This window comes from Notamacropus eugenii, chromosome 4, assembly GCF_028372415.1.
Source record: "Notamacropus eugenii isolate mMacEug1 chromosome 4, mMacEug1.pri_v2, whole genome shotgun sequence".
NCBI classification, from domain to species: domain Eukaryota; kingdom Metazoa; phylum Chordata; class Mammalia; order Diprotodontia; family Macropodidae; genus Notamacropus; species Notamacropus eugenii.
In genome coordinates this window covers 188,688,937-188,715,170 of record NC_092875.1, presented here as the reverse complement: position 1 = coordinate 188,715,170, position 26,234 = coordinate 188,688,937, and the positions used below count along the sequence as shown (strand labels likewise).

Below are 26,234 nucleotides of genomic sequence, written 5' to 3'. Positions count from 1 at the left end.
TACTGTGTACTGAACTCTGAAGTGTGTCCCAGCTCTTTAGAGATTTACCAACCCTTTAAGACAAGAAGTCTTAACCTGGAGACTAGAAACTTTTTTAAAAATTATTTTGATGACTATATTTCCACATAACTGGTTTCTTTTGTAACCCTATGCATTTAATTTTATGTATTTAAAAAGATGATTCTGAGAAGGGGTCAATAGGCTTCAGCAAACTGTTAGAGGAGTACATGCACCAAAAAAAGTGAAGAGACCCTGCTTAGGGCACATAAGCAAAACAACTTGAAAATAATATCAAAGCACACACTGAAGGGTGTACTACAGACTGAGGGAAAATCAAGTTTAAGAAACTTGGAACTGGGCCTTTTTTCATAACTTTCCCTATTCCTCTATTCTAATCCTTTCACTGGATCATTGGTTCAAAGTTGGATGGGACCTCAGACACCATCTAGTTCAGCCTCTACATTTTTCAGGTGAAGAAGTCAAGGAGCAGAAAGGTTAAGTGATTTTCCCCATTGTTTAATTGTTAGTGACAGAGCCAGGTCCTGTGACTAAGCAAGAAATACTTCCTTATGCCTAAGTGAGATTTCCTATGATCATTTTCTCTTCTAACACACCTAAGAAGCCATTAAGGCAGATCTCTGTTTTCCTTTCCCTCTAGTCTTTTTCTGGCAGGGGAAGTGGGGGGAGAAGGGAGATGGGAAGTAATACAATCAAAAAAGCAACTTGGCACTGAACTAAATCATGCCACATCCACATTCAGACATCATTCTGCCCCTTCGACCAAGACCACCAAGGTGGCTGCCTTTCCTTAAAGGGCACAAGTTAGCAAGGCCTTTATCTGAAACATGATAGTGCATCATTAGCATTCTGGTACTAAAGTCTTCTTGGGGCCAAAGGTAAGGAGGACATTCACCATTTCCTACTGATTACCTCTACTCGTTATTACAAAGAAAAATTCTGTGTTCCTATGACTCTGCACGTTCACAGTGTGCCCCCTGAGAGGTAGTTCTCTTGGTTCCAAAAATGTAAAGAGCACTGCCCTCCTCTGACCTGACCTCTGACCACAGCCTCCTAACTGGTCAGCTCACCTTCAGTCTATTTCCCTCCCAATCCATACTACACACCACTGCTAAATTAATCGTGCTATTTGTCATTGTTCTTATAACACCTCTACTCATAATTCTCTAATGATTGTTCATTGTCAATTGTACAAAACTCCAATGCCTTAGTTGAGTCCTCAAGACCTTTCACAATCTGGTTCAAGCTTATCTGAAAACATCTTTGCCTCCTATTATCACCTCTTCATTTAATCCACATATCAGAACAGAAAAATAAAATATAAAATCCTCTGTTTGGCTTTTAAAGCCCTTTATAACTTCACCCTTTCCTTGCTTTCCAGTCTTTGTACACTTCACTCCTCTCCCAGGCACTCTGTGATCTAGTGACACTGACCTCAGCTGCTGGCTGCATTTTTACTGGCTCCTCCCCCATGCCTGGAATTATCTTCCTTCTCATCTCCTCATCCTGGCTTCCTTCAAGTCTCAGCAAAAGTCCCACCTTCTGCTGGCAGCCTTTCCCAGCCCTCCTTAATCTTAGGGCCCTCCCTCTGAGATTGTATCCGATTTATCCTCTATATATCTTCTATGTACATAAGATAAATTTGTGTGTTATCTCCCCAATTACACTGTGAACTCCTTGGGAGCAAAGACATATGGTTTTTTTTTTCCTTTCTTTATATCTCTAGCTCTTGGCAAAGTGCCTGGCACATAGGAGATGCTTAATAAATGCCTGTTGCCTTGACTTGAACATAAGTTTAAGTGATAGTGCTTAGGTATAAAGGAATGTTCTTAGATTTTTATCCCGCCCTTGATAACCTTGTGCTAGTCACCTAAGCTCTTAACCTCTGTTCCCTCTTCTCTGAAATAAGGGGGTTGAATTAGGTGACCTCTAAGGTCCCTTATAGCTCTATATTTATGATTCATTGAAGACACAAATAAATAGAAAAATAGGGAATCAGGGAGAATTATAAAAATATATGCTACCCTAGGATGTCCCACTACTGTGTTCATACATACTGCTCCTTTTGCTTAGGATGCAACTTGTCTCCAACTCTGCCCATTGAAATCCTACCTGTCCTTGAAATTATGGCCTAAGTGCCACCTCCCCCAATAGGCTTCCTCTTTGATCTTCCCAGTCAAAAGCAGCCCCCTTCAGTGTGACCTCAAAACAAAATGTACCTCTTACGAACTTGTCACTGTCCATTTTGTATTAAAGTTATTTGTGCATGGGCTTCATTCCCCTTGGTAGATTTCAACATTTTAGAGAATAAGAATCTTATCTTATTCATGTTAATATCCCTACTGTGGCTAGAGCATTGCCTGGCACATAGCAAGTGTTTAATAAATGTTGAATGAATTAATGGAAAACAGACATCCAACCCTAATTTGTCCAAAGCAACACCTCTCCACATAGCTATTCCAGTAAGTCGGCAGCTATGAATTTCATTTGGGTGTTTTCCAACTAATTCCTAAAGACCCCTGGAGGATACAACAAAGTTGCAGAGCCAGTACACGCACAGGCTTCCTCAGAGAGGACCAACGGTTCTTTCCCAGAGCAGAGAGCCAGCTGGACTCCAAGAACTAACTCAGAGGATGCATTATGAGAATGAAGCCAAGGTCAGAGCTTTCCTTGAGCTGGTCTTTGTGTGTGAGTATGGCCTCCAACTAGTTACCCACAGGAAGAGGAGTTAGAAGTCTATGCCTTGGGACATGCTAGAAAAATATAGCCCTAAGGGTCAACAGAGAAAATGAAAATTTCAGAGTTGAACTAACCATGTGCAGGACTCTTCAATATTCCAATCATTCCTTTCTCCCCCGAATTCTCCTAACATTTTGCTGGCTCTCCCTTGTCCCTATCACATTCTACTCTGTGTCACTCATTTCTGGCACACATTTTAAACCTCCCCATTTCAATCCAACTATAAGCTCCTTGAGGTCAGACACTGTGTTATTTTCTATCTTTTTATGCCCAGTGCTTAAAAATGTCCTTGCATACAGAGATGCTTAATAATCCTTTTCTCAAATTTAATATGTGAATAGTGAACAGTTTTCCCACAGATATTCTGCCCTCCCCTTAGGGGATCATAGGCTGAAGAATCAAGAAAGGCAGCATTCTTTCCTCTGTGCTCACGTTCTGAAACCACAAGCCAGTATCCAAAGTTTGGCCTCACTAACTCACTGAGAGACTCCCCAGGGTCAGCAGCCACTTTTCTATCACTGAAATCATAGATTTCCTTTAGACCCTTCTGCTTCTCACTCATACTTACCCAGCAACAGGAACTTCCTCCCTCCCCTCCTCTCCCTGCTCCCCCCTCCCCTGGTCAAGATTCTCACACACTATCCTGGCCATTCTCTGTTCTAAACAGTCCTTACCTGGTCCAATTCCCACTTTGATGATATCTGCTCCAGAAAGAATAAGTTCCTCAACCATCTCTCCAGTCACCACATTACCTGCCTGAGACAGAGAACAGTGACATCAACCCAAGGTATCTCCTGGAAGGTGCAGAGAAGATTGGAGACATGGACTCCACTGCTCCTAGCTTCCTCCCTTATAAGTCAGTCTGTCAGAACATATTTATTCAGTACCTATTACATGTCAGGCACTATGCTAAGCAGTGGAGATACAAAGAAAGGCAAGAAAAGCAAAAGATAGTCCCTGATCTCAAGAAGAAAGTCTTCTAATGGGGTAGACAACATGCAAACCCCTATGTAGAAACAAGTTCTATAAAGCTTAGATTACATAAAATCAACAGAAGGAAGGCACTAGAATTAAAGGGGATAAAGAAAAGTTTCCAGTAGAAAATGAGATTTAGCTGGCACTTGAAGGAAGCAAGGAAGATAGGAGGCAGAGCTGAAAGCAGAGAGCATTCCAAGCATGGAGACATTCAGCAAAAATGCCTAGAGTCTGGAGATGGAGCCTTGTTTGAGGAACAGTAAAGAGACCAGTGTCACTGGACTGAAGATTCAATGGTAGGGTGGGCAGGAAGGGTGTAAGATGTAAGAAGATTGGATACTTGACTTTAAGATCTCTATAAGCTATTCTGAGAAATAGTAACAACAGCTAGCATTTATATGACATGTTAAGGCATTCAAGGGTACAAAGCACTTTATATACACTATCACATTTGGTCCTCACAACTTTAGGAATTTGGTTCTGTTATTGTGCCCATTTCACAGATGAGGAAACTGAGTCAGAGAGAAATGAAATGACTTCCCCAGGGGTATGCTGAGCATATCCTCTGGTCTTAGAGTTATCCTTTCAACGTTTCCTTTCTTACATTGTTAGGTGCTGTAACATAAGCAATTTTTTTTTAGTATGGCAAAACACTCGGTTAGAGGACTATGTGAATTCTAAATCAATGCAGTGTTAAATGAGGCACTTACATAAAGGATTCTAAGTGGGACCAGTTTTAAGCAAATTTTCAGGTATGTCATGGAACTTGTGATGACCAAGTATAAAGCAGAAAGTACAATTATGTTTGCAAATGAAACTTTGATTATATTTTGTAACACTGACATTCCTTCAAATTAGCTGCACATTCACCTTGTAATCCTTGCCATAAGTCCTAAGCTTTTAGATAAATGTTTGCTTTTGTAAAAGAACTTGATGGAAGTACTATATTTTGACCTACTTTGCTTTCAAATTTTTGCAAATTTAATTTTACTATGAAGTTAGTTTAAGCTGGTGTCAGAGGTAAATTCTTTTCTTTTTTTCTTTTCTTTTTTGTTTTTTTTTTTTTTTTGAAACAAAGTCTCTGACATCTCTTTGAGTTCAAATCTGGCCTCAGACACTTATTAGCCATGTGACCCTGGACAAATCACTTAACCCCATGTTCTCAATTACTCTTTTGTAAAATTATGTGGAGAAGGAAATGGCAAACCACTCCAGTGTTTTTGCCAAAAGGGGTCATCAAGAGTCGGATACAATTGAAATGACTTGAACAACTCTCCTGTCTCCAACTCCAGTTCTCTATCCGCTGCATCACCTGGTGGCCCCTACAGGAAGATCACTAGATATCACTAGATAAGATAGGGCACAAAATGTTCATGGGAAGGGACAAATCATAAAACAGTAAGTTAAAGTGAGTGATACATGAAAAATACTGTATATCATGAGTGAGCACACCAGCTTCTTTGTCAAGGTCATGCAGTGAACTGATGGCATATAAATCCTGATGAGGACATGGGTGTCCTGGCTCCTAATTAAATATTTGTTTGTTTTTTTATAATATACCACACTCCTTGGTAGCAGTCTTGTCTCTCAGCACTTTTAGTCTGCAGTACTTACCTAAAGAAAACATTTCTCACTGACCAGTAGACACTGAAACTTAACTTGTTTTTCTTTTGAAAATAACATATGCCTACTTTTCTGACACCCATTTGCAGTGGAATTAAGAGCCAGGAAACTGGAAGAAGCCACAAACATCAAACATACATGTGGCAACAGTCCAGGCTTTCCCTTGATGCAAGGGTGGGAAGTCAGAGATAGCAGTTCCCCAGAGGAGGCCCAATGAGAAATTGGGAGAACTCACTGACAGGCAGATTCCCCAAAAGTGGTGAATAGCATCCTTGATAAGGGGCTGGGTGCTGTGGATTGGACACATTTGGTTGTGTATGACCCTGGCCATTTTTGTAAGTCATATCCTAGCCTTAGCATGCTCTCTGTTGTGCAGAGGGAACTTAAAAGTAGTGAGAAGAAAGATTCTTAAAGCTTACCACTGGCTCTCTAAATTTAAAAATATGGACATGCTTTAAAAAAAAAAAATAAACTTCTGGTGCCATATGGAAAGAACAGAATTTTCTTTGCAGTGCCCAAGACCTACTATAGGCAGCAGAATTTCATTCAATAGCAATGCCTTTCAGGCCAGAGGTAGAATGGATTCATTCATCCTCAAGGTAGAAGCCAAGCAATGACTTACCTTTTCCAAAAAGGTGATGTTTGGACTATGGGGACTATGCACTGCATAGAGGTATCAAGTATCCTGCTATCTTCAATTAACAGAGAGGTAGTACACATATCACCCTACCTATAAGCCATGAACACAGGCCCTTGATCAGAAGCAAGAACCAGAACAAAGTTGACAGGAATACAACATATACAAGCCACTCCCTAGTTACAAAGCACCAATCTCTCCACTGATCAAGAAAAGCATGATACAATAAAAAGGTCAGATACTACTGGGTGTGCAAGCTTCTTTTCTAAGAAGAAAAAGCTACACATTCTGTTTTGCCATTAAGAGGGAAACTAAGTCAAGGGGATGGGGATCAGAGGAGGCAAAGAGGAGAACTAGATCCTTCTCTATAAAAGAATCTGTGTGTGTTTGTCCTTTGTTGCCGAAGAAGATCATGCCATCAGAGAAATAATGACATGACTTGCCCTTGACTTTGTTTTGAGTGAGGGAGGGCTGTGCAGGTCACCAGCCTCACTTCTCCTCCAGAGCCATCTGAATCCAGTGACCAGATATTCATCAGGATGACTGGAGATGACCCAGGATGAGGCAATTGGGGTTAAGTGACTTGCCCAAGGTCACACAGCTAGTGAGTGTCAAGTGTCTGAGGTGAGATTTGAACTCAGGTCCTCCTGACTCCTGCCCTGGTGCTCTATCCACTGCACCACCTAGCTGCCCCATAAAAGAATCTAAAATCTGGTTGAACCCTGACCAGCAATTACCCAAGCTCCACTTGAAGGACTGCAGTCAAGGAGAACCCACTGCATCTTGGGACAGATAGTTCTGATTGTCAGAAGCCTTTTCCCAACATCAAGCTTAAATATTCCTCTTTGCAACTTCTACCAAAAGTTTCTAGATCTTCCCTCTGGGGTCAGAACAAATCTGATCTCTCATCTACATAAAAGCCTTTCAAATACTTGAAGAAAACTACCATGCCTTCATTAAGCTAAACCATTCATGGAATGATTTTGAGGCCCTTCACCATCATTGCTGCTCTCCATTGGATGCCCTCCATATTATCTATCTCCTTCCTAAAGTGGGGCTCCTATAATGAACCTAGAACTCTAGATATGGTCTGACCAGGACAGAGTATAGTGGAACCATCACTGCCCCAATCCAGAACACTATACATCTCTTAACATAGCCTAAGATGCAGCTGGCCATTATGCCTGCAATATCACACTGCTGATGCAGATTGAGCTTCTAATCCATTATCTTTCTTAAGACAAACTCCTGCTTAGTCATACTTCTTCTACCTTGTATTTATGAAATTATTTTTAATCCAAATATAAGACTTCATGCTTATCCCTAGATAATTTCATCTTCTTAAATTTTTCTCCATGTTCTAACCCATCAGGATTTTTTTTTTAATCCTGATTCTCTTATCCATCATAGTAGCTATTCCCTTCAACTTTCTGTCATTAGAAAATTAGATAAGAATGGCATCTATGATGAAAGTACCTTTTCTTAATACAGTAAATAATATCTAAATCAAAGAGCAAGCATTATACAATGGAGAAGTTACAGGCCTTTCCAATAAGATAAAGCAAAGATGTCTACCATCACCACTACAATCTAACACATTGCTAGAAATTCTAGCATGTAGCAATATGACAAGAAAAAGAAACTGAGGAAATGAGCATAACCAAAGAGAAAAAAATCAGGTTTTTGCAGATGATATATTCAATTAAAAATTAATTGAAACAACTTCAGCAAGGTCACAGGATATAAAACAAATCCAGAGAGCACTGCAAAATGTAAAATACATAATTTTGATTATATTAAATTTAAAAGTTTTTTCACAAAACCAATTCAATCATGATCATAAGGGAAGCAGAAAGCAGAGAAACAATCTTTACAGCAAGTGTCTCAACTATGTAGAGAACTGAGTCAAATTTATAAGAATACAAGCCATTCTCCAATTGATAAGTGGTCAAAGAATATGAACAATTTATTTTCAGATGAAATCAAAGCTATCTATAGTCATAGGAAGAAGTGCTCTAAATCACTTTTGATTAGAGAAATGCAAATTAAAACAACTCTGAGGTGCCACCTCATATGCGTAAGATTGGCTAATACGACAAAAAAGGAAAGTGATAAATATTGGAGATGTGGGAAAATTTGGACACTAATGTACTGTTGGTGGAAGTATGAACTGATCCAACCATTCTGGAGAACCATTTGGAACTATGCCCAAAGGGCAACCAAACTGTGCATGCCCTCTGATCCAGCAGTACCACTATTAGGTCTGTATCCCAAAGAGATCATAAGAAAGGGAAAAGGACCTTCATGTGCAGAAATATTTATAGCAGTTCTTTTTTGTGGTGGCAAAATACTGGAAACTGAGAGGATGCCCATCAATTGAGGAACAGCTAAATTATGAATGTAATGGAATACTATTGTGCAATAAGAAATTATGAGCAGGCAGATTTCAGAAAAACCTTGCAAGACTTATATGAACTGATGCAAAATGAAATGTGCAAAACCAGGAAAACATTTGCACAGTAACAGCAACATTGTATGATGATCAACTATGAATGACTTAGCTCTTCTCATCAATACAATGATCCAAGATAATTCTGAAGGACTCATGATAGAAAATGCTATCTACATCCAGATAAAGAACTGATGGATTCTGAATACAGATGGAAGCATAATATTTTTCACTTACTTTACCTTTTTTCATGTTTTTTCCTTTGTTCTGTTTCTTCTTTCACAACTGTGACTAATATGGAAATATGTATTACATGATTACACATGTAGAACTTATATTAAATTGCTTATTATTTTAGGAAGAGGGGAGGGGAGAGGAGGGAGAAAAAATTTCAAACTCAAAATCTTGTAAAAATGAATACTAAAACTGCCTTTACATATAATTGGGAAAAAATACTATTAAAAAAACAGATCCACACAAATCATTAGCACTCTGATATAAAACCAATAAAAGACATCAAGAAGAGCTAAAATGAGAAATTCTATTGAAAGTAATTACATGGCACACTAATATACTGTTGGTGTAACTGTGAACCGATCCAAACATTTTAGAGAGCAATGTGGAAGTATGCCCAAAGAGTTATAAAATTCTGTATACCCTTTGACCTAACAATAGCACTATCAGGTCTATTTACCAAGGTGATCAGGGGAAAAGGAAAAGAACCTGTATGTTCTAAAATATTTATAGCAGCTCTTTTTGTAGTGGCAAAAATACTGGAAATTGAGAGAATGCTTATCAATTGGGGAATGGCTAAACAAGTTGTTACATATGATTGTGATGGAATATTAGTGTGCTATAAGAAATGATGATCAGCAAGGAAGAAATAACACACACATTCAGTTGGGTATAGAAATCTATCTTACCCTACAGGAAAGTATGAAGGGAAGCAGATAAGTGAATGGGAAGGTGGTGATAGAAGGGAAGACAAATTATGGGAAGAGGTCATCAGAAGCAAAACATTTGAGGAGGGACAGGGTGAAAGGAGGATGCAAAGAGAATAAATGGGGGTGGGAAATAGGATGGAGGTAAATACAATTAACAATAGTAACTGGGAAAAAAACTAAACAAGTTTCTCTGATAAAGGCCTCATTTCTCAAATATACAGAGAACTGAATCAAATTTATAAAATTAAGAGATGTGGGAGAAATGAGACATTAATGCATTGCTGGTGCAGTTGTTAACTGATTCAGTCATTCTGTAAAGCACTTCGGAACTCTGCCCAACTGTGAATGGAACTGTGTGTACCCTTTAACCTTAGCAATATTACTACTAGGTCTGTATCCTAAGAGATTTTTAAATCCTCAAAAGGAAAAATATCTATCCATTCCTAGGGAAAGAACTAAAGATATCTGTATAGAGACTGAAGCATACTTCTTTTTTTTACTTTCTTTTCTTGAAGTTCCCCTTTCTTTGGTCTGTTTTCTTTCACATTATGACTATTATAGAAATGTTTTGCATGATTACATATGTATAACCTATGTCAAATTGTTTGCCTTCTCAATGAGGCAGGGTGGAGAAGAAGGAAAGGAAAAAATTTGGAATTCAAAGTTTTAAAAACAAGTGTTAAAAATTGTTTTTATGTGTAACTGGGACAAATTAAACACAAAATAAAAAGCTCAAAAAAAGAATGAGAGCTATCCCAAAGAGAAAGGAAGTAAGCAAGCAAGCAAAAAAGAGAGAGACAGACAAAAAGAAAGAAAGATGGAAGGAAGGAAATGATGAAAAGATTGATTTTAGAAAAACATGAAAAGACTTGTATGAAATAATGAAGAGTGAAATGAGTAGAGCCAAGACAATATTGTATACAGTAATAGCAATATTGTTTGAAGAATAACTGTGAATGACTAAGTTATTCCGAATATTATAAATACTCAAATCAAATACAAAGAACTTATGAAGAAAGGTGCTATCTGCCTCCAGAGAAAGAACTGATGAACAGAAGTCTGCACAGTATGGTTTTACACACACACACACACACACACACACACACACACACACACACACACAGACGTTTGTGTGTATAAAGAAAGTAATTACAGAAGGTATTAAATGTTTAGGAGTGTATCTACCAAGATTCACCCAGGAACTGTATGAATCCAATTACAAAACACCATACAGGATCATGTAAGATAAAATGGACAATTTTTATTACATAAAATATGAAACATTTTGCCTGAGCAAATCTAATGTAGTTAGAAGGGACAATATTTGGGAAACTGGAGAAAAAAAATCTTTGCAGCACACACATATCCAAGATATATGAAAAAGTAATTAAAGTCTCTAAGAACCAGTTCCAGTTTCTAAAACATCAAAGGATATGAACAAGTAGTTTTCAAAGGAAGAAATTTCAAGCTATCAACAAACATGAAAACATGCTCTTAATCACGATAATCAGAGAAATGAAAATTAATGTAACTTTGAGATTCTATCTCATAACTATTAGACTGGAGAAGGGACAAAAGAGAAAAATGACAGATCCCAGAGGGGTGTGGGGAAACTAGCTACACTAGTAAACTGTGGATGAGGCTACGAATTGGTTCAGCCATTCTGAGAAGCAATTGGGAAATATGCCCCAAAAGTCACTAAACTGTGAACATAACCTTTGACCCAACTATATACCAGGCCTAAACAAACAAAAAGTCAAAGAAAGAGGAAAAGGAAAATACTACTAAAAAACCAAATATGTACACAAATATTTGTAGCAGATCTCTTTTTGTAGCTGCCCAAGACTGGAAACTAAATGTGAAAGAGTGCACTCCTATTGGGAAATGGCTAAACAAATAATGGTATATGAATGTAATAGAATATTACTGTGTGGTAAAAAACCCAACACTGAAATGAAGAGTTTCAGATGAAACTGGAAAGTCTTCTATGAAATGATGCAGAGCAAAATGAGTGCAACTAAGAGAAAAATCTATAGTGATGGTATCAGAGAGGAAAACAACTCTGAAAAATTTTAGAATTCTAACTAAAGCCATGATAAATCAAAGTCCAAAAGACTAAAAATGAAACATGTCATTCACTTTCTTCCAGAGAGATAATGAACTAAAAATGCAGAAAGAGATGTGTATTTTTGGACAGAGCCAATGTGGGAATCTGTTCTGCCAGACTATATATGCATGTTTTGAGGGCCTGATTTGTTATTATTGTTTTTTTTAATATGCTCACTGTGGTAAGGGAACAGAGAAATATAAGAAAAACAAGAAATAAAGGAAAAAAATAAGTATTTGAAAAAGAATTATGAGTAACACTGTCATTAAAGATGACACATTTTGAGAAACTTTGCACCAAAAAACAAGCCCATGCAACATATCAATATTATTAATAGGGTTACTTTATATCATTAATATCTATGTGCAATTTTATTTTATGATAGTGATTGGTTTGTATATTACCAAAAAATTCTTTTTCATTAATTTTTAATTAAAAGAAAAGAATGCCATCTGTGCCTTTATTCAAATCATTAATAAAAATGTTCAAAAGCACTGAGCCAAGCACAGCCCTCTGAAACACTCTACTAATCTTCCAAGATGATATCGAAAGACTACAACTATTTGGGTCTGGGCCAGTTGACTATTTTTTAATCCACTAAATTGTATCATTAACTAGCCTACATCTTCTCATCTTTTCCACAGAAATTATATGAGACTTTATCAAATGCTTTGATAATATCTTGGTATATTTTTCCTATACCATTTCTATGAACTACAAATCTAATAACTTTGTTCAAAAAAAAAAAAAAAGAAAATGAGGTTAGACTAGCATGACCAGGCATCGATACAGCCAAGCTGCTTATTCATAGTTACTGATTCCTTTTCTAGATGTTAATAAGCTTTCTCTTTAATAATGAACTATAGAATCTTCAGGATTCAAAGTTGAGATCAATGGCCTATAATAATTTATACATGCTATTCTTTTCCACTTTTTGAAAACCAAGATATGATTTGCCCCTCTCTATTGCTGTGGCAGGGCAGCTAGGCGGTACAGTGGATAGAGTACCTGACCTGGAGTCAGGAAAACATCTCCCTGAATTCAAATCTGGCCTCAGACACTTTGTAGCTATGTAACCCTGGGAAAGTCATTGAGCCCTGTTTGCCTCAGTTTCTTCTGTAGCATGAGCTGGAAAAGGAAATAGCAAACCATCCCAGTATCTTTGCCAAGAAAACTCCAAATGAGGTCACAAAGAGTTGGACATAACTGACCAAAGCCCTTAGATACCTCTCTCATCCTCCACAATCTTTCAAAGATAGTTGACTCTTTCACAGCAGTTGCACCTTCCTGCTCTTTCAGTATGTTGGCATGTATTCAGCTGAGTCTAGTGATTTGAATTTTATCTAGGCCAGATAGGTATTCTCTTATTATTTTCCTCCTTATCTTTAGATAATGACTTCCTATTAGCCATCTTTTGTTTTGCTCCTCCAGTCCTAAGATCACTCTCCTTGTCTGGGGAAAGAAAAGCAAAAAAAGCACTGGGCCCTTCCACCTTCTCTCCATCATTGGTTATCATCTTCCCATCTATGTTGAGCAGTAGTTCTAGCTCTTCTTTGGTGGAAGATGGAAGTATAGGGGAAATCAAAGGACCAGAGCTTAAATTGCAGCTTTTCCTTTTAAGATGACCTTGGACAAGTCTTTTAACTTCTTTGGGCCTCAGCTTCCTTATCCACAAAATAAGGGACTATACTCAATGACCATTTCCAACTTTAAACACGTGCCTTTTAGTCTCTTTCTCCAACACAGTTCAAAAAATTCCAGTCCCTATTTGGTTATCCTTATCTTTCTGTCCAACCTAAGTTCATTCCAAGACTTAGTACTACAGATACTATTCTTATAGAATTGTGCTATGCCTTTATATTCATCCTTCTTTCCATCTTGTGTACTTGTCTTTTTCAAATCTAGTTAGTTGGTGAGTTCCCTATACATCTGAGCCAATGCAACAAGAACATACATATTTACTAAGTTTGAGGCACTGTCCGAGGCACTGTCCAAGATACTGAAAAATAGTCCATGCCTTCAAGAAGCACTCATTTCACTGAAGGTAGGGGAGGACATTACAACAATACGTAAACACATTAGTTTAGACATGATAATCTGAAGAGAAGGAGGAGAATACCAACCACCAAAGGCATCAAGAAAGGTTCTCATTGGAGGTAGTCCCACGAGCTGAGTCTGGAAGGAAGTTAGCGATTACAAGGTGAATGAATATGACAACGACATTTCAGGTATGGGAAACAGCCAGTCCAAAGTGATGGAGTCATGAAATTAAATGCCGAGTTCCAAGAACAGCCACTTTGGATGGAATATCAACTTCATTAAGAAAAGTTTGTGCAATAATACTGGGAAAGAAAGCTAGCAACAGTATGTGAAGAAGTTTAAATGCCAAACTGGGAAGTTTATATTTTGTTTGAGAAAATCACCCAAAGTTCTGGAGCAAAGCAGAGTAACAAAGCTAGACTTATGGTTTAGGAAAGCTATTTTGTATGGATAATGGATAGGAGGAGACACTGGAAGCCAGTTTCAAGGCTGCTACAATCATTCAGGAGAAAAGCAATAAGGTCCTGAACTACTGTTGTGGCTATATGAGAGGAGAGATGGGGATAGATTCAGGAAATGCTGGGAAGACAGAAGTCATAAGATGACAATTTGTTGGATTTGTGGGGTGAAGAATCATGAAAAATTGAGTAAGACTCTAAAGTTTCAAACCTAAGTGATAAGATTAGAGGTGCCCTTAAGACAAATCAGGAAGTTTGGGAGACTAGGGTTTTATCTGGGAAAATGGTGGTGGAGAGTATAGAAGAAAGAAGAAAATGAGTTTCATTTTTAGCATGTTGAATATGAGATGCCTAAAGGACATCCAGTTGGAGATATCCAACAGACAGCTGAGGATGTGGGACTCAAACATTAGAGAGATTAGGTGTGGTTATGTGTGTTATATCTGAGTCATCTGTATTGAGATGTTAACTGAAATGTTAATTTAGATCACCATCTCCTTTCCTCACTAAAATTATTTGTCTTCATGGACCCATTGATGATTGCTTCCTCTCCCTCCTGGGCTAGCACCTCCAAGAAAATTTTAATCTATAGAACACTATTCTTCTTTCTTTGAACTTTTTGAAATGTATTCTCCTCAAACTAAGGTATATGTCAGATGACCCTGTTCTCCATCACAGATTCTCAGATGAAGCAGTCACTAACTCCCTATGATTCCCACCATTTACATATGTTACAATATAGTTGCTGAACATCCAATAAAGCACTGCCTACCTCTATGGATAGGGCTCCCGAGCTTGAGCTGGAAGGGGTGGGCTCTGGTTAAAGCAGGGAGTGAAGCATGCCATCAGTATGATTAGAATAGCTACTTTTATCTCTGAGAAAATATCACATATGGTTGAACAGATATGCAGCTGCCGGCATGGTATCATAGAGCAGGAGGGATCTACAATGGACTCAAGCACTTGATTGGCTTCCTCCATGTCCCTTGGGGCCCCTAAATAGCACAAGCTGACACTGAAACACTCATGACAAAATTTAATCTACTCTTTGGGCCCAAATAAAGAAAGAATGGGAATTCCTCCTTTAATGTAATATGGCAGGCAGATGGGGAGGGCTCTGCCAATTGCGGTTTTTTTCCACTGGGGTTGGGATTCATTGTTCAGGTTCAATTATGTTCCTGATGTTAACAACTGATCTTTGACACATTAAAAGTACAGATATGAAGGCTTTGAGAACAAAAGAAAATGGAAGGGGGCATAACTTTTCCCTCCTCAATTTTTGAAAAACAAAACAAAAGCAAAATGTCCTCTAGAAAAACATCTCTCCAACCCTTCTTCCTCAAGTCAGTGGCAAAAAGCAATTTGTGTTACCTTCATATTGTTCTCTCTCCATTTGTTTTTATTGACTCTTCTAGGGCCCCTAAGTGAGAGGAATTCCGTTCCCCAAGAGAAGAAAAGGTTTGTTCACAGCAGATCAGAGAGTGTAATAGGAGAATATTCTGAGACTTCTCTCTCCCTGAGAGTTCAGAAAATAGTTATCCACCTGCTGCTGGGATATCCTCTGGCTAGAAGACTGTCCGGGTGGCATCTGTCCTTTAACAGTGCATGACTGATTTAGGCTTCATGTCATATGACCTTCAGGAACAGACACTATCAAAATCCAGAGATTTTATTACAGTTCTCTGCCACATGTCCAATCCCCACTGATGGCCTAAGTGAAGAATAACTGTTCTTCAGTTGTTTCAGTCATGTCTGACTCTTTGGGACCCCATTTGGGGTTTTCTTGACAGACACTGGCATGGTTTTCCATTTCCTTATCCAGATCATTTTATAGATGAAGAAACTAAGGCAAACAAGGTTAAGTGCCTTGCCCGGGATCACACAGCTAGGAAGTATCTGAAGCCACATCTGAACTCAGGAAGATGAGTCTTCCTGACTTCACGCCCAGCACTCCATCAAGAAAATAACAAATGTTTAGAGATCCTTTTCTACAATGAGCCCTCTTTTACCCTGGTGAGCTGCTTCTTGGCTGGTATTAGTAAGATACAATGGAAAGAGCACTAGGTTTTAGAGTCCAAAGACCCAGGTTCAAATTCCACTTCTGATACTTCCTATCTGTGTGACCCTGGGCAAGTCATATAACTTCATTAGACATCATGCAATCAAAGTTCTAAAGCTGAAAGGGGCATGAGAAATCTTCTCCAACACCCATGTCTTACAGAGAAGACTTACAGAAGAAGACTGGAGCCCAAGGAAATTAATCAACTCTTTCAAGGTCACACATATAGGAAGGGATTTAAACAGACTCCTTTAACTCTAAAACAATGTACTTTGTATTAAACCATCCTGCTTGCCTGCCTATCATTTTCCTTATTTGTAAAATAAAGGTGTTAGACTAGAATCTAGTCACTAGATAGTCTCTGAGGCCTCTTCCAGTTTCTAAATCTATGATCCTATGATCCTTTCAACCCTAAAAGCTGTACCTGTCCTACTCTGTTCCCTCACCCCAATATCTTCAAGTGACTCAGATTTCAGATGGGCCCAAAAGGCAAGGAAACATTTGGTTCTGTATTTCTAATCTACCTCTAAGCCCTAACACCACAGGCATAGTACAAGGGAAAGAAGCATGCGTGTGTGTGCGTGTGTGGGTACGTGTGTCTATGTGTCTGTGTGTGTGTATAAATTCTGGAAATGCTAAGGCCAGGCAGCAGCAATCCCTGTCCAATAACAAGAAGGTTTGTATCTGTTGACATCTGCCAAGGGCATTTTTGAGCATTGCTTTTGTTCACTGTATTGTAATGATCATAATAACGCTTAGCACTCATGAGGCACCTTTCATCTCTAAAACATTTTACAAACATCAATTCATTCTCACAACAGTCATGAATGACAAATGAAAATGACAGTGAAAAACTGAGGGTGAAGGAGTATTTCATGTCTCCTAATGAATTGCAGATAAGGGGGAGGGTAGAGGTTAGAACAGGAAGGGAATAATTTGGAAATAAACATCCTCCTAGCCAAAGGGGAGGGTCAGCTTTCTATTTCTAAGCAACCAACGGCAAGCAATGAAAGCACATTTCTGGCCTGCACACAGGTACTGGACAGGCTGTTGCCAGTGGTTACCCTAAGGATGGCAGGAATCCTCCTTCCCACACTCAAGCTCGATAGCTCCCAGCCAGACCCATGATGGCAAGAAAGCACAGTCCCTTTGTTTTTTTCAGTCATCCTCCTTTCTTGCTTTTGCTCTCTCTTCTGGCTCTTTGTGTCTTAGGTTGGAGCTCAAGCTCCCCAGAATTAAAGAAACAGGCAGCTCAGGCTGGCTCTAGGCCAAGGCAGCTGTCAATGAAACTTCATTCCCAGCTGTTTGGAGAGTGCTGAAGAGCCCTGTGCTGAGCATGAGAACTCTTGGATGGATCTTTTGTCCCCCATTCCTCCCTGCCAAGTAATTTTTCACTCCCCCCATAAAAGAAAAATATTGGTGATTTTTAAAAATTCATTTTCTACAGTGTCAGAATTTGGAGTTGGAAGGGATCCTCTCCTTTCATAAATGAGGTAACTGAGGCTCAGGAAGGGGAAATGACCTACCTAAGATCACACAATAGCAGAACAGGATTCAGCTTTGGAATCTTAGGACTCCAAATGCCATATTCTTTTCCTTTTACCACATTGCCTTCCTGCTAATGCTGAAGTTATATTATACTGGTCTTTAATAAACTGGCAACTCCTAGTCTTTTAGCACAATTCAATTTATCTGGGGTTTATAAAAATTAGTGAAAATGACTGATATTTGTATACCAATTTAAAGTTTGCAAAGCACATTTGCACATACCATCTCACCTAAGCTTCACAACAACCCTGTAAGGCAGACCCTCCAAGCATTATTATCCCTGTTTTACAAGTGGGGAAACTGAGGTTAAGAAACTATGAGGATGCCCAGAAAAAAAAAAAAAAGAAACTATGAGGAGCTCCATGGGCACACAGCTAGGATGTACTGCAAGTGGGATTTGAACTCAGGTCTCCCAAATTCCAGGTACAGTACACTATCTACTCCACCACAATGACTCTTTCTTTAGACCAAGAGATATAATAACAACTCTCCCAATATGTGCTTCTGCCTAAGTTGAAATAACAATATTCTGGTCAGTTATAAAGTGCAAGGGAAGCAGGGGTACCGAAACTTGATGGAAGTTATTCTAATGGCTTGTTCCAGAAAATGAAAATGACTAAACCCATTTAATTTCCAGTGTCTAACTGGTTGGAAACAAATTCTAATCCTACTAGCCATTCTGCCATTTCAAAATAACATTTTTCTTCTTTTTCTAAGTTCTCAGTCAAGAAAAAAGGGATATTTCCAACTTAATGAGGGATAGATTGGATGCCAAATGGTCTGGCCAGAAAGGTCCTTCACTACCCAGAGGAATAGGAAGGAAGCACAGGACAGCCAGCCAAATCTTCAATAGTTTCTTCCTTTCCTATAAATGAAGGGATTTAAAAAGCAATTACTAAGACCATTTTCCCTCTCTAGCCTTAGGAGGATATAATCAATGAATACACTATCCTAGGCACAGAGGAAGAAAATATGCTTCCTTTTCCATCTAGCAATTCAACAAATGCCAAATGAGTTTCTACTATGTGTCCCACTGAGAATAAACAGGGGCTGATAAGTATTTATTGAATCAATGACCAAGATTTTCTCCTGGAAAGGGTGACCTTCACACTCTCAGGAAAACAACTTCCTCATGCTCCTTTAAATAGTCAGAGAGGGAAGGAAAAGACATAGTTAACAAGATTTTATTAAGGAATTACTATGCCCATACCAATCAAATTACCAAAAAATATATTTTAGAACTAGAAAAAATAATAACAAAATTCATCTGAAAGAACAAAAGGTCAAGAATGTCAAGGGAATCAATAAAAAAATGTGAAGGAAGGTGGCTTAGTAGTATCAGATTTCAAACTGTATTTTGTTTGTTAGTCATTTTCAGTCATATCTGACTCACTGTGACCCCATTTGGCATTTTCTTGGCAAAGATACTACAGTTGTTTGCCATTTCCTTTTCCAGTTCATTTTACAGATGAGGACAATGAGGCAAACAGGGTCAAGAGACTTGCCCAGGGTTACACAGCTACAAACTGTCTGAAGTCAGATTTGAAGTCAAGAATAAAAGTCTTCCTGACTCTAAACCCAGCACTCTATTTACTGCACCACCTAGCTACCCTCTTCTGTCTTAATCATCAGAACAATTTTGTAAAGTCTAAGAAACAGAGTAGTGGATCAGTGGAATACATTAGGTGTGCAATACACGATAGTAAAAAATGTAGTCTAATGTCTGACAAACCCAAATATCCAAGATTTTGGGACAAGAAATCACTATTTGACAAAAATTGCTGGAAAAAACAAAAATCAATTTGGCAGAAATGAAATATAGATAAACATTTCACACTGTATAATGAGATAAGGTCAAAATGGATTTAGAAATAAAAGATGATATCATAAATAAATTAGGTGAGCATGGAACATTTTACCGGTAAGATTTATTGTAAGGGCAGAATTCATGACCAATCAAGAGATAGAGAGCATTATGGGACAGAAAATGGATAATTTTTAGTTACATCAAATTAAAAAGGGCTTGCACAAACAAAACCAATGTAGCTAAGATTAGAAGGAAAGCAGGAAACTGGGGGGAGGGGAAATTTACAGTAAGTTTTTCTGATAAATTCCTCATTTATCAAAATACATAGAATTGAGTTAAACTTATAAGAATAAAAGTCATTCCCCAATTGATAAAGGGTCAAAAGATATGAACAGGCAATTCTCAAGAGAAGAAATCAAAGTTATCTATACTCATATTAAAAAATGCTCTACATTATTATTAATTAGAGAAATGAAAAATTAAAACCACTTTGAGATATCATTTTGCACCTATCAGACTGGCTAAAATGATTGAAGAAGAAAGTAAGAAATGTTGGGGGGAATGTGGAAAAATTGGGACACTAATTCACTGGTGGTGGAATTGTGATCTGATCCAAGCATTTTGGAGAGCAATCTGGAATTATGCCCAAAGAGTTACTAAACTGCCTACATTTTTTGACCCAGCAATAGCACTAGTAAGTCTCTTTCCAAAGATGATTAAGGAAAAAGGAAAAGAACCTGCATGTTCCGAAATGTTTATAGCATGTCTCTTTGTGGTGACAAGGAACTGGAAAATGAAGGGAGGCCCATCAAGTGAACAATGGTTCAACAAGTTGTGGTATGTGATGTAAGAAATGATGAGTTCAATGATCTTAGAAAGACATGGAAACACTTGCACAAAATAATGAAGCAGAACCAAGAAAACACCGTATGTAATAACAACAATATTGTTTTAAAAATGACTTTGAAAGCTTAAGTTATTTTGACTTATAAATATTCAAATTAACTACAAAGGACATATGAAGAAAGATGCTATCTGCATTCAGAGAAAGAACTGATAAACAGAAGTATGTATAGGATAATTTTACATATATATACATATCTATTAGTATCTAATGATAGCCTTCTCTGAGATGGAGATGGGGGAGAGAATAAAAAGGGGGTAAAAGGAAATTTACATGATAACTTAGTTCTATTTAAAAGGAACAGTAAGTTTGTATATAGTGAATTTGTGGTTTCATTTACCATCATCAATTTATTGTACTATGTTATGGAAATGTTCGTTTCATTTCATAAATTAAAAAATATAAAATTTTTAAATGTTCTAAATTTTTATTAATTAGAGAAATGCAAATCAAAACTCTGAGGCACCATTTCACACTTATCAAATTGCCTAGTATGACAAAAAAGTAAAATGACAAATATTGGAGGGGATGTGGAAAAAATAAAGAAACTAATGCACAGTTGGTGTTATGAACTGATCCGATCATTCTGGAGAACAATTTGGAACCACGCCCAAAGAGCTATAAAACCATGAATGCTCTTTGACTCAGCAATATTCCTAGGTCTGTATCCCAAAGAGATCAAAGAAAAAGGAAAAGAACCTGCATATACAAAATTATATCACCTCTTTTTGTGGTTGCAAAGACTTGGAAATTGAGGGGATGCCCATCAATTGAGGAATGGCTAAACAAATTATAGTTCATGAATGTGATGGAATACTACTGTGCTATAAGAAATGATCAACAGAATGCTTTGAGAAAAACCTGGGAAGACAACATAAACTGATGCAAAGTAAATGAACAGAGCCACAGGAACACTGTACACAGTAAATCAGTGATATTGTATGATGATCAACTGCAAATGACTTCGCTATTCTCAGCAATACAATGATCTGAGACAATTTCCAAGGACATATGATGAAAAATGCTATCCATCTCCAAAGACCTGACGGAGTCTGAATGTAGATTGGAGCATGCTTTTTTTTTACTTTCTTTATTTTTCTTGTTTTTTTTTTAATTTTTTGATCTGTGTTTTCTTTTGTAACATACCTAATATGGTCGTGTTTTTCATGACTGCATATCTATATCAATCTATATCAGAGGTTCCCAAATTTATTTGACCTACTGCCCTCTTTTCAAAAAAATATTAGTGCCCCTTTGGAAACCTACTTTCTTTAAACATTTAATAGTTTTTAAATGAAATTTACATCGTTTAATAAATATAATTTTTTTAAATGACGCATCTTAACTTTAATAACTTGTTGTAAATTTGTGGGGTTTTTCCTGCATTGGGATTTTGATGACGCAACACTGAGTTATGTAACTGTATACTACTGTAAACAAGTCATTACATTTACATATTCCTGCCAATGCATGCTGGACTTCCCAACAATGTGCTACACACTCACCCGCCAACACTTGCTTTTAACAAGACCTCCTGCAGACTTGACCACCGATCAGTTATAACTTGCATTTTGTGTGTTTATTGGAAAATAATGTAATCACTATGACTTTAACTCTGTGGCACAACAGATGAAACATGTACAAACTGTTTTTAAAAAATTTTGTAATCTTTTGTCTTATGCTTCCAATGCCACCTTATTTTAATTCAATGCCCCCCAATTGCACCCAAGGCTACTAATGCTCCCCAGGATGGTTCCAGCACCTCTCAGGGGGTGAAATCCACCACCTTAGGAAATTGAATATCAAATGGTTTGACTTCCCAAGGAAGAAGGAGGGGAGGGAGAAAGGGAAAGAATACAGGACTTCAAAATTAAAAAAAAAAAACTGTTAAAAATTATTTTACATGTAACTGGAAAAAAATAAAATTTTCAAATTTAAAAAAAAAATAGCTTACTAATTGCCAATCATGGTACTAAATATTAGGAATACAATGAAAAGCAAACCAGACTCTGCCCTCAAGGAACTCATATTCTAATGGAGAAATAAATAACTAGGAAGAAAAAAATTATGATAGGAGAAGGCTAGCAGCTGGGAAAACTGGAAAAGATCTCTTTTAAAAGGCTGCAGCTTGCAATGTTGGCGGGCTTATGGGAAGATAAGCCTACTACTGCCCTGTCAGTAGAACCATGAATCAATATAACTATTTCATAAAGCAATTTGAAATTATGCAAATACAGTGACTAAAATGTCTATAACTTTGAAATGGAGATCCCACTACTAAGCATATACTCCAAGGAGACCATTGATGAGAAGAAAATCCCTAGAGACACCAAAATAGTTATAGCCTCATATTTTTTGTCATATCAAGGAATTAGAACAAAGTAGGTGACCACTAATTGAAAAATAGTGAAATAAACTATGATATATGAATGTGAAGGAATGTTACTCTACTGTAACAAAAGATAAACATAATGAAGATAGAGAAACATGTAGATTTAACATGAACTAATGCAGAGTGAAGTAATCTGTGACAAGAAAACAAAATTGTGAAACATGACGATAATGGAATATTAGTAGACTGTAAGAAATGATGAATACTTAGAATTCAGAGAAGCATATAGAGATTTACATAAACTGATGAAAAGTGTGATAGAACCAGGAAAACAATATACAAAATTATAATCTGTATAATGGAAGTGAGAAAAAACAAAACAAAAACTGATCATTGGGAAATATATATTGACCCAGCTTATCCCCAAAATAGGGATAAGAGAGGCAATCCCTTTCTTCCTTGCAGAAGTGAGGGACCAAGGCTGTGAAGCATTTTATATCATTAGCCTTGGCTGATGTATTGGTTAGTTTTGCTGAACTATTTAATCTCTCTCGTGTTTTTATTTTTTTTCTTTGTCATCATGCATCGCTTTCTGGGTACAGGAGAGAATATATTCAGAAATAATATATAAATAACATAACATATTAGTATAAATACATATAAATATTTATATAAATGATAAAATATAATATAAAATTATATCAATTAAATTTTTAAAATAAAAAATAATCAAGAAGGAAAAAGTGCTTGGAGTATCTGAGAAGTAACCTACAGGATACATGCAAGATCTATGTAAATACTGCTACAAATCATAAAATAAGATAATTAAGAAGAGAGATATTCAAACACTCAAGACTGGGATATGCCAATATAATAAAAATGTTAACATTTAAATTAATTTATACATTTAATGGAAAATCAATCAATTTCAAAGGGGACATTTTATGGAGCTAGACAAAATGATAACAAATGTAGATAAACTCTAAAATACCTAGGGCAATCATAAAAAGTAAAAATTTAGAAAAGACAGCATTACCAGACTTCAAATTATATTAGAAAGTAAAAATGATTAAACCTACTTAATATTGGTAAAAAAATTTTTAAAAAAGTAGATCAGTAGAACAGAATAGATAAGTATGAAGTAGAAATAAACAAAAACAGTAGGCCAATAGCTGACAAACCCAAGAAAAATAAATTACTGGAGGAAGTATTCCTTATGTGGCAAAAAAAAAAAAAAAAATACTGGAAAAACTTGAAAGTAGTTCAGCAGAAATTAGTTTTAGCCCAGCAGTTTATACCACATACCATGAAAAACTGCTAAGAAAATCAAATTCATTTAATTTCTTAATTGCTTTTATTCTTATAATTAATTTTATTTGTAGCTGATTTTATTCTTAATTCCTTTCCTTTATCTCTGAGTTTAAAAGTTCATAGGGTCAGAAGTTTGTCTTTCTTCTCTGAGCAAAGTTGTCCCATACATCAAATCTTAACACAAAGAAATATACTATCAACGGGTGTTAACTGCCCATCCACAATTAAGGGAGACCTATTACCTTACTAATGAGCTTTGCATACCCAAGTCCAGTTAACGGAGATCTGTTATCTCCTTAACAAGCCTTGCAAGATGCAGGTGGGCACCAGGAAGTCTATTATCTCCGTTCCACTAAAAAGCCCAGCAGGATACAGATGGTTTCCATAAATCAATCAGTATTTCTTAATGACAACGAGGGGTTGTAAAGTAGCCCAACATTCCCAATTTCCAGACAATCACGTTGTCTCCCACATCTACAAAATTAACAATCATACTGTTTTCTCTAGACTTTGTAACCAAACATATTTTATTTTCTGCCTGTGAAGGCCCACCTATGAAGTTTTGTTCTTTGTTCTGTATTTTCCAGAAAGAAAAAAAACTACAAAAGGGTTAGCTTGCCTCACCTCCTGGCTTTAGCTTTTCCGGGGAAGCTAAGATCCTATTAATTGATGAATTTGTAATTTGCTAAAAAAATTGATCATGCTTGGAGCTTTGTGCCTCAGTTTACCTTAATTTTGACCGTAACACTGTTGGGGTTCAGCCTCTGGGAACTTCCTTGAGCTCCCCTGGAATCTCCTCACTTAACCTGGCTTTTCATACTCAAATTGAGCTCTCCTTGTATCTCCACACAGAATCTGGCCTTTCATACTCAAATCTGTGGCCATTGTCTGTTATCTCTTGATTGCCCTACCTGCTTCCCACCTAGGCACCCCATAGTCTGATGTTTGTTGATTCTCCTCAAGACCTTTCCTAAACCCCTCCTCCCATCACCCTGGACTACTGTTTTCTGTATTTAAGTTCCATCTTGCCTCCATGAAGGCGCTCAGATTCAATCCAGCTCAGATTCTGTCTAGCTGGGATTCTATCTGGCCCCCTTGTGCATACAAGGGTCACAAATGCTTAGGCTCCTTAAGAGGCAACCCAATTTGGTGAATCTTTAGTAAACTTTGTTTTCTTTGGCTTTAAGAAGGCTTGAGTCGAATTCATTCGAGCACGACCCGGACTGTTGGTATTTTGGGGTCCCCCATCACCCCTCAACCTCGTTAACACTGCAAATGGATAGAGGACCTCAAATCAAAAGGTCATTTCAAAAATTAGGGGATGGTTAGAGAATATTATTATGGATTTATTATCATGGATATCTTTTGTCTCTACTCATCTTTATTTCAAAATATATTCCTTCTCCTCCACTACCCAAGACAAAATGTATTTATCATGTGATTAATATGTGTTAGGTAGTAGCATACCATAGCAAAGAACAAAAAAGAGGCAAAAAGTTCAGCAAAAGCAAAATAACAGAATTTGATAGTATATGCAATACTCCATATCTGTGATCCTTCATCTTTGCAAAGAAGAGGAGGTATTGTCTTATCTTTTTTCAGGCCAAACTTGGTTATTAAAATTAAACAGCATTTACTTTTATTTTGTTTTAATTGACACTGCTATAAGACTTATGTATATTGTTTTCCTAGTTTTGCTAACTTTACTTGTATTGATGGGGTTCAGACTCTAAGAGCCTCCTGGAGCTCTCCTTGAATCTCCCCTTGAATCTCCCCCACTTAACCTGGCTTTCATACTCAAATTGAATTCTCCTGGAATCTCCCCACTTAACCAGGCTTTTCATACTCAAATTGAATTCTCCTGGAATCTCCCCACTTAACCAGGCTTTTCATACTCAAACTGAATTCTCCTGGAATCTCCCCATTTAACCTGGCCTTTCATACTCAAATCTGTGGCCATTATCTGTTACCACTTGATTGCCCCACCTGCTTCCCACCCAAACCCTCCAGGGCCTGATATCTCCTGATAGCCTCCAGCTCTTTCCAGCCTTGGACCTTCCTTGGATTCCTTCCTGGGACTTCTCAAGACTCTCCCTAAACCCTTCCTCCCATCACCCCAGACTACCAGACTACCCCCAGATTCCTCCTACAGTCTTTTCTGTATTTAGTTCCATCTCGCCTCCATGAAGGCGCTCAGATGCAATCCAGCTTGGACTCTGTCTAGTTGAGATTCTATCTGGCCCACTTGTGAATACAAGCGTTACAAATGTTTAGGATTCTTAA

General features: G+C 37.4%; 1 protein-coding gene across 4 annotated transcripts in view; it reads right to left on the bottom strand.

Annotated features, from left to right (window-relative positions):
- GMPR (guanosine monophosphate reductase) overlaps nucleotides 1-26,234 on the bottom strand; it is a 92,207-nt gene that overhangs the window by 37,673 nt on the left and 28,300 nt on the right. For all 4 annotated transcript variants that reach the window (XM_072603919.1, XM_072603915.1, XM_072603918.1 and 1 more), the window contains one exon: nucleotides 3,432-3,513. In XM_072603919.1, the coding sequence (XP_072460020.1) occupies nucleotides 3,432-3,513 (82 nt within the window). The remainder of the gene's footprint in view (nucleotides 1-3,431; nucleotides 3,514-26,234) is intronic.